Source organism: Haematobia irritans, chromosome 4, assembly GCF_050003625.1.
Source record: "Haematobia irritans isolate KBUSLIRL chromosome 4, ASM5000362v1, whole genome shotgun sequence".
NCBI classification, from domain to species: domain Eukaryota; kingdom Metazoa; phylum Arthropoda; class Insecta; order Diptera; family Muscidae; genus Haematobia; species Haematobia irritans.
The window spans coordinates 111,844,474-111,862,305 of record NC_134400.1 but is presented as its reverse complement, the minus strand read 5'-3'; the positions used below and the strand labels follow the sequence as shown (position 1 = coordinate 111,862,305).

At 36.5% G+C, this 17,832-nt stretch overlaps 1 protein-coding gene across 1 annotated transcript in view; it reads left to right on the top strand.

Annotated features, from left to right (window-relative positions):
- LOC142235716 (uncharacterized) overlaps positions 1–17,832 on the top strand; it is a 428,189-nt gene that overhangs the window by 65,059 nt on the left and 345,298 nt on the right. Inside the window, exon 6 of the mRNA XM_075306976.1 lies at positions 13,315–14,495. Within this exon, the coding sequence (XP_075163091.1) occupies positions 13,315–14,495 (1,181 nt within the window). The remainder of the gene's footprint in view (positions 1–13,314; positions 14,496–17,832) is intronic.

The following is a 17,832-nucleotide window of genomic DNA, read 5'->3' as shown; positions in this document are numbered from 1 at the left end:
TTTATTCGTTTTTTCAGATTTTTCTGCATGAGCTATCACAGTGCTTTAAAAACGTGCTAACGACAATATTTTTTCAGTGTACGAAGCAATTGACATCTATTTTTATACCCTCCATCATAGGATGGGGGTATATTAACTTTGTCATTCCGTTTGTAACACATCGAAATATTGCTCTAAGACCCCATAAAGTACATATATTCTGGGTCGTGGTGAAATTCTGAGTCGATCTAAGCATGTCCGTCCGTCCGTCCGTCCGTCCGTCCGTCCGTCCGTCCGTCTGTTGAAATCACGCTAACTTCCGAACGAAACAAGCTATCGACTTGAAACTTGGCACAAGTAGTTGTTATCGATGTAGGTCGGATGGTATTGAAAATGGGCCATATCGGTCCACTTTTACGTATAGCCCCCATATAAAGGGACCCTCAGATTTGGCTTGTGGAGCCTCTAACAGAAGCATATTTCATCCGATCCGGCTGAAATTTGGTACATAGTGTTGGTATATGGTCTCTAACAACCATGCAAAAATTGGCCCACATCGGTCAATAATTATATACAGCCCCCATATAAACCGATTCCCAGATTTGGTTTGTGGAGCCTCTAACAGAAGAATATTTCATCCGATCCGGCTGAAATTTGGTATATGGTGTTGGTATATGGTCTCTAACAACCATGCAAAAATTGGTCCACATCGGTCCATAATTATATATAGCCCCCATATAAACCGATCCCCAGATTTGGCTTGCGGAGCCTAAAAGAGAAGCAAATTTCATCCGATCCGGCTGAAATTTGGTACATGGTGTTGGTATATGGTCTCTAACAACCATGCAAAAATTAGTTCACATCGGTTCATAATTATATATAGCCCCCATATAAACCGATCCCCAGATTTGGCTTGTGGAGCCTCTAAGAGAAGCATATTTCATCCGATCCGGCTGAAATTTGGTACATGGTGTTGGTATATGGTCTCTAACAATCGTGCAAAAATTGGTCCACATCGGTCCATAATTATATATAGCCCCCATATAAACCGATCCCCAGATTTGGGTTGTGGAGCCTCTAATAGAAGCATATTTCATCCGATCCGGCTGAAATTTGGTACATGGTGTTGGTATATGGTCTCTAACAATCATGCAAAAATTGGTCCACATCGGTCCATAATTATATATAGCCCCCATATAAACCGATCCCCAGATTTGGGTTGCGAAGCCTCAAAGAGGAGCAAATTGCATCCGATCCGACTGAAATTTGGTACATGGTATTGGTATATGGTCTCTAACAACCGTGCCAGAATTGGTCCATATCGGTCCATAATTATATATAGCCCCCATATAAAACATTCTCCAGATTTGACCTCCGGATCCTCTTGGAGGAGCAAAATTCATCCGATCCGGTTCAAATTAGGCACGTGGTGTTAGTATATGGTCGCTAACAACCATACCAAAATTGGTCCAATCACACAAAAATTGGTCCATATCAGTTCATAATCATGGTTGCCACCAGAGCCAAAAATAATCTACCAAAATTTTATTTCTAGAGAAAATTTTGTTAAAATTTTATTCGGTTCATAATAATTGTCAAAATGTTATTTCTATAGAAAATTTTGTCAACATTTTATTTCTATAGAAAATTTTGTCAAAATTTTATTTCTATAGAAAATTTTGTCAAAATTTTATTTCTATAGAAAATTTTGTTAAAATTTTATTTCTGTAGAAAATTTTGTCAAAATTTTATGTCTACTTTGTCAAACTGAATTATATACGTATGGGATCGATCTTTTTTGATTTAATATATACCACGTATGGACTTACATACAATTTAGAAGATGGTGTTAGGAGGTTTTAAGATACCTTGCCACCGGCAAGCGTTACCGCAACTTAAGTAATTCGATTGTGGATGGCAGTGTTTAGATGAAGTTTCTACGCAATCCATGATGGAGGGTACATAAGCTTCGGCCTGGCCGAACTTACGGCCGTATAACTTGTTTTAATTTAGTAATATCATAATAACTTTAGAATACGTATTATAATAACATAAAAAGGATAAACGAGTCAAATGCTACTATTCCTAATAATTTACTGACAGTTTATATAAGGAATTTGTATGGTAATAGTAGATTTAAAGTTTACGATAACTTTTATGAATACGAGGAAAAAACTTTACAACAAGGTGTATTTGCTGCAAAAATTCCCGCATAATGGCTGGAATAATTATTAAGGCTTCAATTGAGCTTTGAAATATGTGGAAACCCTTATTCTGGCAGCAAGACTTATGGTGTTTTCTTTTCCGAAAAAAGTGCTTTGCCTTCATGTTGTCTGTACAGAATGCGCATTTTTAAAATGTTGCCAGCAACCTAAAAAATGCTGTCGTTTCAGCAGGCAGAAAAGAATTCAAAAAAGAAACAGGGCAATCGCAGCACTCTCGTTTGTCGGCGGTGCTGAAAATGCCCGCACTTTGCCTCTATGCGTGGCGCTATTCTAACAAAAGAATTCGAAGCCTTTTCGCACTTTTGCCTGTTTTTTTAGAAAAGAACCTAAAAAGTACATTTTCCGGGCAATATGCAAAAAAAGTGCGCATTTTATACAAGAAAAGAAAACGCCATTAGATAAAAACGAAGTTTTATCCACATTTCAATAGGAACATGTCGAAAATAAAAAAAGCCAAAAAAAGCTAAAAGGGTCATGAAAAAAAGCCAGAAAAAAAGCTAAAAGCTAAATGCATTTTTTTCCCGCTAAACGTCTTCAAAAAAAGCCAAATCTAGCGGGAAAAAAGCTAAATTGGCAATGCTGCTCCTGGACGACCAAATTCATCCCAACCGGTTGAAATTTGATGCAAAACTTAGTCTATATCGGTCCATTTATATGTGGCCCCCATATAAACCGATCCCCAGATTTGACCTTCGGAGTCTCTTGGAGGAGCAAAATTCATCCGATGAATCGTCAATGTGACGAACGCTTTTGCTTTCGGTGTACATGCACAGAGAAAACATGTTTGGACGTGGTTGCAGTATCCATTAAATGCTTTTCTAGAGCATGTAATTGTCGCGAAAATCATTTTGGCTTTGTAAAAATAATTTTCAAGCAGAGAAAAATGTATGCTGACAATAACCATTTAAATGGTTCTCAAATGCCGCAAACATGTTCTATTATTTAAATGATAGAATTTGGGACCATTAAATGGTCGGGGAAAATCATGTACCTGACCATTAATTTTTTTTTTTATTTTTTTGCAGGGAAAGAAATGTTTTTATAGGTTACGTATAGATATGTCCATAAAGACTATGTACATTTGCCCATTTAATTTTTGTAGCTTTTTTGCAGCGAAAATAATGGTACGGGGAAAAAAGTTATATAGATTTTTATACTGATGGCTCCAAATAGAATAGAAAAGTGAGTTTTTAAGCATTTTCAAAAGACCTGGAATTTAAAATCGCGAAAAGATTACCTAATAAGTGTAGTGTTGTCATGTCTGGTGGCCGCCCTGGGGGTGTTAATGGGAATATTCCCACTGGACATGCATATTGGAGGTCATACCAATTCTACTGAAGGGATTGAACTCATTGGAGAACACGGGTTGCAGATATACTAAATTGATAGCCTCGGCCGGTCGACATATGAGAAATGACTATATGGCAGCAAGGTGACAAACTTTAAACGCCCAAGGTGACAAACTTTCAACCCTTATAGGCCAGCCCGTGGATCCACTAGGAACCCACAAGCTTAGAGGAAAACATTTTAGCTTTTACATAATGAAAAATCCCTCTTAAGACTCTGGAGAGGCTGATAGATATTCGTCTTAGAACTAGCATCGAACCAAGATTGCTCTAAAAACGGCAACATTTTAACTTAAAAGGTAGACCGCATTGCATAAACTACACCGAAAAAAATTAACTATTATTTACGAGAAATGAACTAACTCATAGTAAGATTGACCATGATTTGGCGCCAAAGATTTTTTTTGTCTAGTTAAGTATATGATTTTCTTACAAATTGGTTCAAACATTGCATCGTATTTTAGTTCATTTTTATTAAGCTATGGGATAAAGTTACTCACAGTCATTCAAAATATTCCTGCTATTCGGAAAAATTAACAAATTTTATGGGAAACCTTTATTTTAAAAAAATAATTTATAATAAACTATTTGTCAGTATAATTTTCAACAAATTAGAAAAATGAAGGAATGAAAGGTACAATGAGCCTTAATACAAATAAGACATTTTTCGTACAATAAAGTTAAAATTTCTATAAGCACCAGTACTTTATTTCAAAAACTCATTATTATATTACCCAAACTATTGCTAATAATATACAATAGTGGAAATATTTTTATTTACACATTGGATGTAGTCAGAGTATTATTCTTAGTTAGTAAGACTAAACTAATTAATTGCTATATTATTTAATTCATATAAAGGGTGATACGGTCAAAATTAGGTCAAGGGAAAACGCGTGTAAATCGGTGAAATCGTTTATTTAAAAAATCAAATTAAATTTCTTTTCCAAGCTCAATTAGTATAAAATTCAGGAAAAATATTCAGTTAGGCTTTCGCTTTTCCAAATCCGAATTGCCGGGCCTCACGCTTGAAACCTGTCATCAGATTTTGTACAGCCACCTTGTCCACCTTCTTCGCCGCAGAAAGCCTGTTTGCCTTGAACTGCTGCTCGTCCTTAGCAGTTTTTTGGTCTTCTTTAGGTTCCGCTTGACAATAGCCCAGTATTTCTCAATTGGGCGGAGCTCTGGCGTGTTGGGAGGGTTCTTGTCCTTGGGAACCACCTGCACGTTGTTGGCGGCGTACCACTCCATGGCCTTTTTACCGTAATGGCAAGATACCAAATCCGGCCAAAACAGTACGGAACAACCGTGTTTCTTCAGGAAAGGCAGCAGACGTTTATTCAAACACTCTTTCACGTAAATTTCTTGGTTGACAGTCCCGGAAGCTATGAAAATGCTGATTTTCAAGCCACGGGTACAGATGGCTTGCCAAACCAGATATTTCTTTGCGAACTTTGACAGTTTTATGTGCTTGAAAATATCTGCTACCTTTCCCCTTCCTTTTGCCGTATAAAACTCCTGTCCCGGAAGCTGCTTGTAGTCGGCTTTGATGTAGGTTTCGTCGTCCATTACCACGCAGTCAAACTTCGTCAGCATCGTCGTGTACAGCCTCCGGGATCGCGCTTTGGCCGTCGTATTTTGTTTATCATCGCGATTTGGAGTCACTACCTTCTTGTAAGTCGATAGTCCGGCTCGTTTTTTGGCTCGATGCACGGTTGTAGACGATACACCCAGCTTATTTGCGGCATCTCGGAGGTTAGGGTTTCGCTTGAAACTACCGGCAGCTCTCTTTGTCGTCTCAGCGGCTTCCGGTTTTCGATTTCTCCCCGACCCAGACTTCCTGGCTGTCGACAAACGTTCCCCAAACACTTTAATTACATTTGTAATGGTTGATTTGGCAACTTTTAGCGATTTTGCCAGCTTTGCGTGCGAGTAGCTCGGATTTTCGCGATGCGCGAGCAAAATTTTGATACGCTGCTCTTCTTGCTTGGACGGCATTTTGACAACTGAAGAGCGAATTTCAAAATCAAAATAGGAGCAACATTCTACACACACACACCTTCAAAATGAGGGGTGTTCAGGTTTTTTGAATGCAAAATTGAAAGAAATACGTCAAGTTTATATTGACCAAATTTTGACCGTATCACCCTTTATGTTTAATACTGTGGCCAGATTTTCTATCCATATGAGGTATATATGCCATAAGTTTTTATGTCCATTGAATTGTTCCCAGTAAAAACTCCTATTACCAGGTATGAGTACAAGTATGTCTGCGCCAAAATGGTAACAACTTCCTCGTACATATACCAGTAGTAATACTTTTACACGGGCATGACATTGGAGGAAAGAACTTCCGTGCAAGCATACCAACAGTCGAAAAATAAGTACTACTTCGCAAGCATATCAGCTCTCCAAAAATAATATCTTTAAAGATACCTAAAAAGTGCGAACTCACCCCTGTTGTTTTTTAATCCAACACACTATACCAAGCTCCACGACATGGATCTATTCAATGATGTTATTGTGTAATATAAATTATGTACTATACAACTTTAGAAAACAAAGGTATATTTTATTGGCAATTTTTTTCTGAAATGTAATTAGGCATTACTTATCGCTACTATTAACGGTGCACACAGTAGAGCCTCAAGATATAATTTTGATTACCGGTATTAATAGAAAGAATCACTATTTGCCTACATAGGTAATTTATTATTTTTAAATCCCAGGTAATACTGCCAGTAGTATCGTTTTGATTACCGGTATTACCGAAAGAATCACTAGTGCTTATCCAGTTTTTGCTGGGTTGTTCATTTTCCATCGATTTGGCAAGTATTTGTGGGTTTCCATTGTACACTGGTAGAAAAAGTTTAGTTATATTAATGAAATGTGTCATTAAAATTGAGCCAATGAAACAAATTCATTGATATAACGAAATTTTTCGTTATTATAACGAATTTTCTGTTAGTCAACGAAACGTTTCATACTATTAACGAACATTTTCATTGGCTTAATTTTAATGAAATTTTCTTTGTGTGTATGCATCTGAAATTGCCAAATTATAAAAACAAAAATTATGAATAATATCGATTTCTAACTTACCGTTTCGAGAACATTTTCCTAGAATGTCCGCTTAATTACCTGTAAACAGTAAGAATATTAACAAAAAAATACCATTAGAAGGCCTGTATACATTGGTAGAAAAAGTTCCGTTACTACGATGAATTTTTACGTTGTATTAACGAAATTCTTCATTAAAAGTCAGCCAACGTAGCATTTTGTTATAACAACGTAATTTTACGTTATATTTACGAAACCCTTTATGGAATAAATTTCGTAGTATTAACGAATAATTACGTTGCTATTACGTAGCCTTTTCGTTGTATTAACGAATATTATTCGTTGTATGAATGAAATTTATTCATTGTATGGATGCAGCTTATACGTTGTATGAACGAAAATCATTCATTATATGAACCCAGTTTTTTCATTGTACGAATGAAAGGCGAACGTAGTATAAATGAAAACAAACGTTATATTAATGAAACCCAACCAATTATTGCATTTGAATGTAGTCAATGGTAGTGTATTATTTTTGTTAAGATCTTTGAAATAGGATTTATATACTCGTACAGTAGGAAATAATATTTATTGATAAATTAAGTAATTTAATAATCATATAAGAAAAAAAGCCTCTAATTTCTAAGACCAAAAAATGATAATCGTATCGCCGTGTCCATTTATCCAATTTATTTTTGCAACCAAGGTTCATTACGGTAATTGTTCCGCCTTCTTCATCTGAAAGTTCACTTCCCCGTGGCATTTCCACTAAAGATTAAACATTTACACTAAATTTCTTGCGAATATACAAAAAACACCAATTTAACTCACCCACCATCTATGTTTATTATTCACAACGAAACTGTAATGAGCCTGTGCACTCTTCAGCGAAAAGAACGTAAATGTTGTTAAGGTTTGCCCATCAGACAAGTTTTCTGTTGAGCTTTTTACCGTTTGTTTTTCAAGACGCACACGCAAACATGTGCTTATTGCCATGCTTAGATGTGTATGTACAAATTACATAGACGCTACAGACGTATTAGAGAGAGTATGGAGAGACGTTTTAGGGAGAGAGAACGCAAAGGCAGAAATAGTCAAACTCCCACTGGTATTATTAATGAACATATTTCATTAATATGACGAAATACAACAATTTAAAATTTATTTTTTAACGATCCATATCATTATATTAACGATCGCTTTCGTTTTATACATGAAATTTTCAATTCCATTTTCGAAGTATATAAAACGACTGTTTTATGGGCTAAAAGTTTCCAAAAGTTACTCTCTATGTGCAAATGATTGTAATAATTTTATCTTGGAAATTTTTTTTATTCTAGTTCTTGAAAAAATTACAAAGTCAATATTCGTAATATTAACGAAACGTGTTTCATTAATATAACGAAAAATCAAAACACAAAATTGTCTTTTAACGATTGATTTCGTTGTATTAACGATCACTTTCGTTCTTATAACGAAAAATTTCGTAATATTAACGAAATATAATCAACGAAGCCCGTTCGTTAATAGTACGAACTATTTTTCTACCAGTGTACCTGTAAATAAAAAATATTTTGAAATTGTGGTTTTATTACAAACGGACGTAATATGGTTTATAAAAAAATACCACACTGAAGAAAATCCTTCCAGTCCATCGTACGTTTGATATTTAACTTACCGTTTCAAGAACATTTTCCTACACTGGTAGAAAAAGTTTCGCTATATTAATGAAATGTGTCATTAAAATTGAGCCAATGCAACAAATTCATTAATATAACGAAATTTTTCGTTATTATAACGAATTTTCTGTTAGTCAACGAAACGTTTCGTAGTATTAACGAACATTTTCATTGTCTTAATGAAAATGTTTCGTTGTATCAATGAACAATTTTCGTTGGCTCAATTTTAATGAAATTTTCTCTGTGTGTAGGATGTCAGCTTAATTACCTGCACTGGTAGAAAAAGTTTCGTTATATTTATGAAATGTGTCATTAGAATTGAGCCGATGTCACAAATTCATTGATATAATGAAATTTTTCGTTATTGTAACGAATTTTCTGTTAGTCAACGAAACGTTTCGTACTACTTACGAATATTTTCATTGTCTTAATGAAAATGTTTCTTTGTATCAATAAAAAATTTCGTTGGCTCAATTTTAATGAAATTTTCTTTGTGTGTGTAAGCAGGAAGAATATTAAAAAAATATCATTGGTTTTATTACAAACGTTACAGAAAAACATACCCATTTACAGAAAAACATACCACATTGAAGAAAATTCATCCAGTAAGTGGATCAGTGAAACCATATCCATGGAATAATGGGACATTTTTGTCACCTCCACCATAGGATAGGGGTATATTAAATTTGTCATTCCGTTAGTAACACGTCGAAATATTGCTCTAAGACCCCATAAAGTATAAATTCTGGGTCGTGGTGAAATTCTGAGTCGATCAGAGCATGTCCGTCCGTCCGTCCGTTGAAATCACGCTAACTTCCGAACCAAACAAGCTATAAACTTGAAACTTGGCACAAGTAGTTGTTATTGATGTAGGTCAGATGGTATTGCAAATGGGCCATATCGGACCACATTTACGTATAGCCCCCATATAAACGGACCCCCAAATTTGGCTTGCAATCGCTCTAAGAGAAGCATATTTCATCCGATCCGGCTGAAATTTGGTACATGGTGTTAATATATGGCCTCAAACACCCGGTCAATAATTATATATAGCCCCACATAAACAGATCCCCAGATTTGACCTCCGGAGCCCCTTGGAAGAGCAAAATTCATCCGATCTGGTTGAAATTTGGTACGTGGTGCTAGTATATGATATTTAACAATCATGCCAAAAGTGGTCCATATCAGTCCATAATAATATATAGCCCCCATATAAACCGATCCCGAGATTTGGTTTTGGAGCCTCTTGGAGTAGCAAATTTCATCCGAGTCATTTGAAATTTTGTACATTGTGCCGTTAACAACCATGCCTAACTAGGTCCATATCAGTTATATACACTAATAGAAAAAGTTTCGTTATATTAACGAAATGTGTCGTTAAAAGTCAGCCAACGAAACAAATTCGTTAATACAACGAAATTTTTCATTATTATAACGAATTTTCTCTCAATCAACGTAACGTTTCGTACTAAAGGGTGATACGGTCAAAATTTGGTCAAGGGAAAACGCATGTATATCGGTGACATCGTTTATTTAAAAAATCAAATTAAATTTCTTTTTCAAGCTCAATTAGTATAAAATTCAGGAAAAATATTCAGATAGGCTTTCGCTTTTCCAAATCCGAATTGCCGGGCCTCACGCTTGAAACCTGTCATCAGATTTTGTACAGCCACCTTGTCCACCTTCTTCGCCGCAGAAAGCCAGTTTGCCTTGAACTGCTGCTCGTCCTTAGCAGTTTTTTTGATCTTCTTTAGGTTCCGCTTGACAATAGCCCAGTATTTCTCAATTGGGCGGAGCTCTGGCGTGTTGGGAGGGTTCTTGTCCTTGGGAACCACCTGCACGTTGTTGGCGGCGTACCACTCCATGGCCTTTTTACCGTAATGGCAAGATGCCAAATCCGGCCAAAACAGTATGGAACAACCGTGTTTCTTCAGGAAAGGCAGCAGACGTTTATTCAAACACTCTTTCACGAAAATTTCTTGGTTGACAGTCCCAGAAGATATGAAAATGCTGCTTTTCAAGCCACAGGTACAGATGGCTTGCCAAACCAGATATTTCTTTGCGAACTTTGACAGTTTTATGTGCTTGAAAATATCTGCTACCTTTCCCCTTCCTTTTGCCGTATAAAACTCCTGTCCCCGAAGCTGCTTTTAGTCGGCTTTGACGTAGGTTTCGTCGTCCATTACCACGCAGTCAAACTTCGTCAGCATCGTCGTGTACAGCCTCCGGGATCGCGCTTTGGCCGTCGTATATTGTTTATCATCGCGATTTGGAGTCACTACCTTCTTGTAAGTCGATAGTCCGGCTCGTTTTTTGGCTCGATGCACGGTTGTAGACGATACACCCAGCATAATTGCGGCATCTCGGAGAGAGAGGTTAGGGTTTCGCTTGAAACTACCGGCAACTCTCTTTGTCGTCTCAGCGGCTTCCGGTTTTCGATTTCCCCCGATTCCAGACTTCCTGGCTATCGAGAAACGTTCCCAAACCCTTTAATTACATTTTTAACGGTTGATTTGGCAACTTTTAGCGATTTTGCCAGCTTTGCGTGCGAGTAGCTCGGATTTTCGCGATGCGCGAGCAAAATTTTGAAACGCTGCTCTTCTTGCTTGGACGGCAATTTGACAGCTGAAGAGTGAATTCCAAAATCAATATAGGAGCAACATTCTACACACACACACCTTCAAAATGAGGGGTGTTCAGGTTTTTTAAATGCAAAATTGAAAGAAATACGTCAAGTTTATATTGACCAAATTTTGACAGTATCACCCTTTATTAACGAATATTTTCATTGTATTAATGAAAATGTTTCGTTATATCAATGAAAATTTTTCGTTGGTTCACTTTTAATGAAATTTTCTTTGCGTGTATAGCCCTCAGATAAATCGATCCCCAATCACACAAAATTTGGTCCATATCAAGTTCATAATTCTATATATAAGCGACCCCCATATTTCAATTCTGGCTCTCTACGTACCGTGCAAAAGTCCATGTCGTTTCGTAATTATTTATAGACTTACCTATACATAACTGTTTTGTCTAATATATACCACGTATGGACTAACTCACAATTTAGAAAACGATGTTAAGAAGTTTTAAGATAACACAACCCAAGTAGTTCGATTGTGGATGACAGTCTTTCGTAGAAGTTTCTACGCAATCCATGGCGGAGGGTACATAAGATTCGGCCTGGCCGAACTTACGGCCGTATATACTTGTTTTTTTTTTTAACTTTCACCCACAATCCATCAGTCTCAAGTTGGTAAATTAATTTTTGTAAAAATTTAGCTCAGAAAATTTTCCTGAAATGTATATTTGATTTTAAGATTGGTTGTACAACTACCTTCATTCATTACATTCGGATAACTTCAAATTGATTTTAAAGGGTGATTCTTTTGAGGTTAGGATTTTCATGCATTAGTATTTGACAGATCACGTGGGATTTCAGACATGGTGTCAAAGAGAAAGATGCTCAGTATGCTTTGACATTTCATCATGAATAGACTTACTAACGAGCAACGCTTGCAAATCATTGAATTTTATTACCAAAATCAGTGGCAGAAAATCCGCTTTTTTATCGACAAATTTTGTTCAGCGATGAGGCTCATTTCTGGTTGAATGGCTACGTAAATAAGCAAAATTGCCGCATTTGGAGTGAAGAGCAACCAGAAGCCGTTCAAGAACTGCCCATGCATCCCGAAAAATGCACTGTTTGGTGTGGTTTGTACGCTGGTGGAATCATTGGACCGTATTTTTTCAAAGATGCTGTTGGACGCAACGTTACGGTGAATGGCGATCGCTATCGTTCGATGCTAACAAACTTTTTGTTGCCAAAAATGGAAGAACTGAACTTGGTTGACATGTGGTTTCAACAGGATGGCGCTACATGCCACACAGCTCGCGATTCTATGGCCATTTTGAGGGAAAACTTCGGAGAACAATTCATCTCAAGAAATGGACCGGTAAGTTGGCCACCAAGATCATGCGATTTGACGCCTTTAGACTATTTTTTGTGGGGCTACGTCAAGTCTAAAGTCTACAGAAATAAGCCAGCAACTATTCCAGCTTTGGAAGACAACATTTCCGAAGAAATTCGGGCTATTCCGGCCGAAATGCTCGAAAAAGTTGCCCAAAATTGGACTTTCCGAATGGACCACCTAAGACGCAGCCGCGGTCAACATTTAAATGAAATTATCTTCAAAAAGTAAATGTCATGGACCAATCTAACGTTTCAAATAAAGAACCGATGAGATTTTGCAAATTTTATGCGTTTTTTTTTTTTAAAAAGTTATCAAGCTCTTAACAAATCACCCTTTATAAGTGTGTAAATATAACCATTACGGTAGATGAAACATTTTCGCCGCAACGACAAATATAATAAGTTTGTCGGCGAAAATTTCCAAGTTTCTTGTTTCCGAGTGTTTTTGATGGTCTTTCCAATATTTAATAAATGAGTTGAATTAAAACATGTAATGTTTTGTTATTTGTTGGTTATTTCAAGAAAAAAATTTCCACGTGACTAAGCAACAACAATGCTTAGTGGTGAGTTAAAAAAAAAACTTGGTCAACGATGGCAATACCATGTCATTTTTCGCCAAGAATAGATTTTAATTTGGCGACAGCCGTCGCGGATTTTGAGCTTTTCATAAGAAATACACGTAAACAAGTATTCGCCTACCGCTATGATTATATTTGAACATTAATGGATAATTGTCCGCCGCTGCCGAAGGCAAACTTTTAGTGTCAGCCACCGCTGAAAAAAATGGGTCGGCTTCATTCTCTGACCATGTTTCAACCGCTTGCTTCATTGAAGCTTCAGAAGTAAAATTAAGGGATCGCTTCATATAGCGGCTCATAAGTTCATAGTTCATAAGTGGCTCAATATGGCTCTTTAAAAACCTTGTTTCGTTCAGCAGTTAGCATGATTTCATCTGAAATAATAATAATAATAGGTTCTTATTTGCCCAAACTTCAATTAGAAAGCGCTTTAAAATCAATCGTAATTTCTTATTTTCTTTTCTTCCCAAGGTTGAAAGGATACATTCCAATGGAAACGGAAACAAAGACAGCAAAACACCATCATAGAAATATCAAGAAACCCTATCACGATATTCATGGTATGCACCATATAGCAGACTATGTTTCCAAAACCATGCAACATGTGGACAGTCAAGCTTCTACAGAGGAGAATAACTTTTATCACATTGAAGTGCCAAACAATCCATTGATCACAAACAATAGAAATTCCACCTCTGGGTTACACAAATATTTCACAAGAAAAGAGGAACAACACTCAAGGACTAACACCAAACCACAAGTAGTGAATGGTGCTGCCAAGTGGAATTCAAATGCTCTCATGAAGCGGTTGACAGGTGACCAGCAACAAAGCTTTGAAAATAGTTTTGTCAAGAAGAACGACGATGACGCCATTGCCAACGATTCATCGATAACGTATCGAACTAACAAACATCATGAACATCAAAATTCAAAGCCATCAGCAGGAGATATCAGAAGTCGACGACACAAAAGATATAAAAAGTATGAAAGTGGCTCGGCTGCGGAAAAACAATTCAATCAAGTTACGAATGGCGACAGCGATAATGGAGATACAGTGAATGTGAAGATTTTCCAACGTCAACATCCACATAAACATAACCACGAGCATAACAATCACACTCACATCGATGGCAATTGGCAGCAGCATATGCGGCATAGACAACAGGAATATGCTGTCAAACAGCAGAACATGGATATCCCCGGAGACCTTATTGCCCCAAAAGACTTAGATAGACCATTGGTATCATCATTGACGAGACAGCAGGACCAAATCAAACGAGACGACAATAATCTTGACATTACCATACATGATGATAATAAGGATGTTGCTTATTTCGAGGATTTCTCCACCTACCCTATATCCAGTATTGGAGGTCCCATGGCCTTGCATAGTGATGAGGACAGCAACAACAGAGACTTTGTGGCTCGTATTATGGCCGAAATGCCACTGTATCACAGTAATACTGACGCCCTTCAAGGGGGGAAATCCCTAAACTCATCCTCGACAACCCCTCAAAGTTACCATGATGTTATTCATACGCCAACTGCCGACCACAATTACGTAGACTTCGTTTTAGCGGTTATTAGTGAGATCGATGAAAAAATGTGGGTGCTGCTGATTGTCATGACCATTTGTGTACTCATATATTCTGGTAAGTGGGCATACTTCATTCTTTTCATCTCTGTGTGATAGGTTTTCTTTCTTCTGAAATAAACAAAAGACAGAAATTGAAAAAGGTTTTCTGATAAAGCAAAATTACTTAAAATTCGAAATCAGTGAGAAGTCCTTTAAGAACCATAGCGAAGAAAAAATATTGTTTGTCCTCAAGCACGAAATTAACTGAAACAATTAATATTTAATTGAAATGTTGTCAATCATAGAAATTATAGAATTAATCAATTTAATCAACTAGCAGAACCCGGCCCGCTTCGCTGCGTCTTCCTGATTTCTTTTTTTTTTTTTTTGTTAACTGAGAGACAATTTGTTGAAAAATATCGAATATGTAAGGGAAATTTTTGGTTAACTAAGTCAACCCTATCCCAGCAAACAGAACGTCTCCAAAATAGTAATGAAAATGTTCTTTTTCGATCCGGAAGGGGTGCAGCCTTGGCGCAGAAGCAATGAATTTAACATATTTAAGAAAATAAAGGGGTACATGTTAATTTGAGAATTGTCACAATCTGAGCAGAAATGTCTGATATTCGGAGCTTTAGTTGATTTTGCACGTATAGAGTTAGTATGCCACTAATATTGAGTCCATTATTAAAACAAGTAAGTGAAGTAGAAAGTCGGGCGGGGCCGACTATATTATACCCTTCACCAATGTGTTGGATGCTATATGAATCCATATATTCTGTATTCTGTATACATATATTCTGTATATCTGAGCAGATCTGTACAGAGTTCTGCAATAATTATAGATTTTACATTTAAGTCGGCTAATGCGCTGAGGTGAAACACAATGTTAGTAAAAAAACAAGTAAGGAAAGTCTAAAGTCGGGCGGGGCCGACTATATTATACCCTGCACCACTTTATAGATCTAAATTTTCGATACCATATCACATCTGTCAAATGTGTTAGGTGCTATATATAAAGGTTTGTCCCAAATACATACATTTAAATATCACTCGATTTAGACAGAATTTGATAGACTTTTACAAAATCAATAGACTCAAAATTTAAGTCGGCTAATAGACTAGGGTGGAACACAATGTTAGTAAAAAAAAAATATGGGAAACATTTAAATCTGAAGCAATCTTAAGGAAACTTCGCAAAAGTTTATTTATGATTTATCGCTCGATATATATGTATTAGAAGTTTAGGAAAATTAGAGTAATTTTTACAACTTTTCGACTAAGCAGTGGCGATTTTAAAAGGAAAATGTTGGTATTTTGACCATTTTTGTCGAAATCAGAAAAACATATATATGGGAGCTATATCTAAACCTGAACCGATTTCAACCAAATTTGGCACGCATAGCAACAATGCTAATTTTACTCCCTGTGCAAAATTTCAACTAAATCAGAGTTAAAAATTGGCCTCTGTGGTCATATGAGTGTAAATCGGGCGAAAGCTATATCTAAATCTGAACCGATTTCAACCAAATTTGGCACGCATTGCAACAATGCTAATTCTACTCCCTGTGCAAAATTTCAACTAAATCGGAGTTAAAAATTGGCCTCTGTGGTCATATGAGTGTAAATCGTGCAAAAGCTATATATGGGAGATATATCTAAATCTTAACCGATTTCAACCAAATTTGGCACGCATAGCTACAATGCTAATTCTACTCCCTGTGCAAAATTTCAACTAAATCGGAGCAAAAAATTGGCCTCTGTGGTCATATGAGTGCAAATCGGGCGAAAGCTATATATGGGAGATATATCTAAATCTAAATATATATGGGAGCTATATCTAAATCTGAACAGATTTCAATCAAATTTGGCACACTTAACTATAGTGCTAATTGTTCTTCTTGTGCAAAATTTTAGGCAAATTAGGGTAAAACTCTGGCTTCTGGGGCCAAATAAGTCCATATCGGGCGAAATATATCTATGGGAGCTATATCTAAATCTGAACCGATCAATAGGGATCTATTCTGAGCCAAAACACATACCTGTGCCAAATTTGAAGTCGATTGGACTAAAACTGCGACCTAGACTTTGATTACAAAATGTGTTCACGGACAGACGGACAGACGGATATCGCTATATTGACTCAGGAGCCCACCCTCAGCATTTTTGCCAAAGACACCATGTGTCTATCTCGTCTCCTTCTGGGTGTTGCAAACATATGTACTAACTTATAATACCCTGTTCCACAGTGTGGAGCAGGGTATAAAAATATAGGAAACATTTAAATATGAACAAATTTTGAGGCAACTTCACAAAAGTGTATTTATGATTTATCGGTCGATAGATATGTAATAGAGTAATAGGAAAATTTGAGTCATTTTGATAAGTTTTCGACTTAGCAGTGGCGATTTGATAAGGAAAATGTAGGCATTTCGGCCAGTTTTGCCTAAATAGGAAAAACATATATATGGAATCTATATTGAAATCTGAACCGATTGCAATCACAATTTCACGTGCATAGTTACTATGTTGAACTTACTCCCTGTGCAACATTTCACGTAAATCGGATTACAACTTTGACAACTCATATGACGGAAAATCGGGCTTAAGATATATATGGGAGCTATATCAAAATCTGAACCGATTTCAACCAAAATAAACACGCATATGCAGAACCTTAATTCTACTGCCAGTGCAAAGTTTCAAGTTCAATTCTACTCCCTCTGCAAAATTTCACGTAAATCACGGTAGCACGTTTGCCTCTGTGGGCATATTAGTCCGAATCGGGCGAATGATATATATATGGGAGCTATATGTAAATCTGAACCGACTTCAACTAAATTTTGCACAATTAACGATACTATAAAACGTACTCCTTGTGGAAAAATTCAAGCAACTCAGGACAAAACTCTGGCTTTTGAGGCCATATAAATCCAAATCGGACGAAAGATATATATGGGAGCTATATCTAAATCGGAACCGATTTTAACCAAATTAAGCACACTTAACGATACTATTAAACGTTCTTGTTGTGCAAAATTTGAAGCAAATCAGGGCAAACTCTGGCTTTTGGGGCCATATAAGTCCAAATCGGTCGAAAGATATATATGGGAGCTATATCTAAATCTGAACCGATTTCAACTAAATTTGGCACAATTAACGATACTATTAAACGTACTCCTTGTACAAAATTTTAATCAAATCAGGGTAAAACTCTAGCTTTTGAAGTCATATAAATCAAAATCGGACGAAAGTTATATAGGGGAGCTATATCTAAATCTGAACCGATTTCAACTAAATTTGGCACAATTAACGATACTATTAAACGTACTCGTTGTGCAAAATTTGAAGCAAATCAGGACAAAACTCTCGCTTTTGGGGCCATATAAGTCCAAATCGGACGAAAGATATAT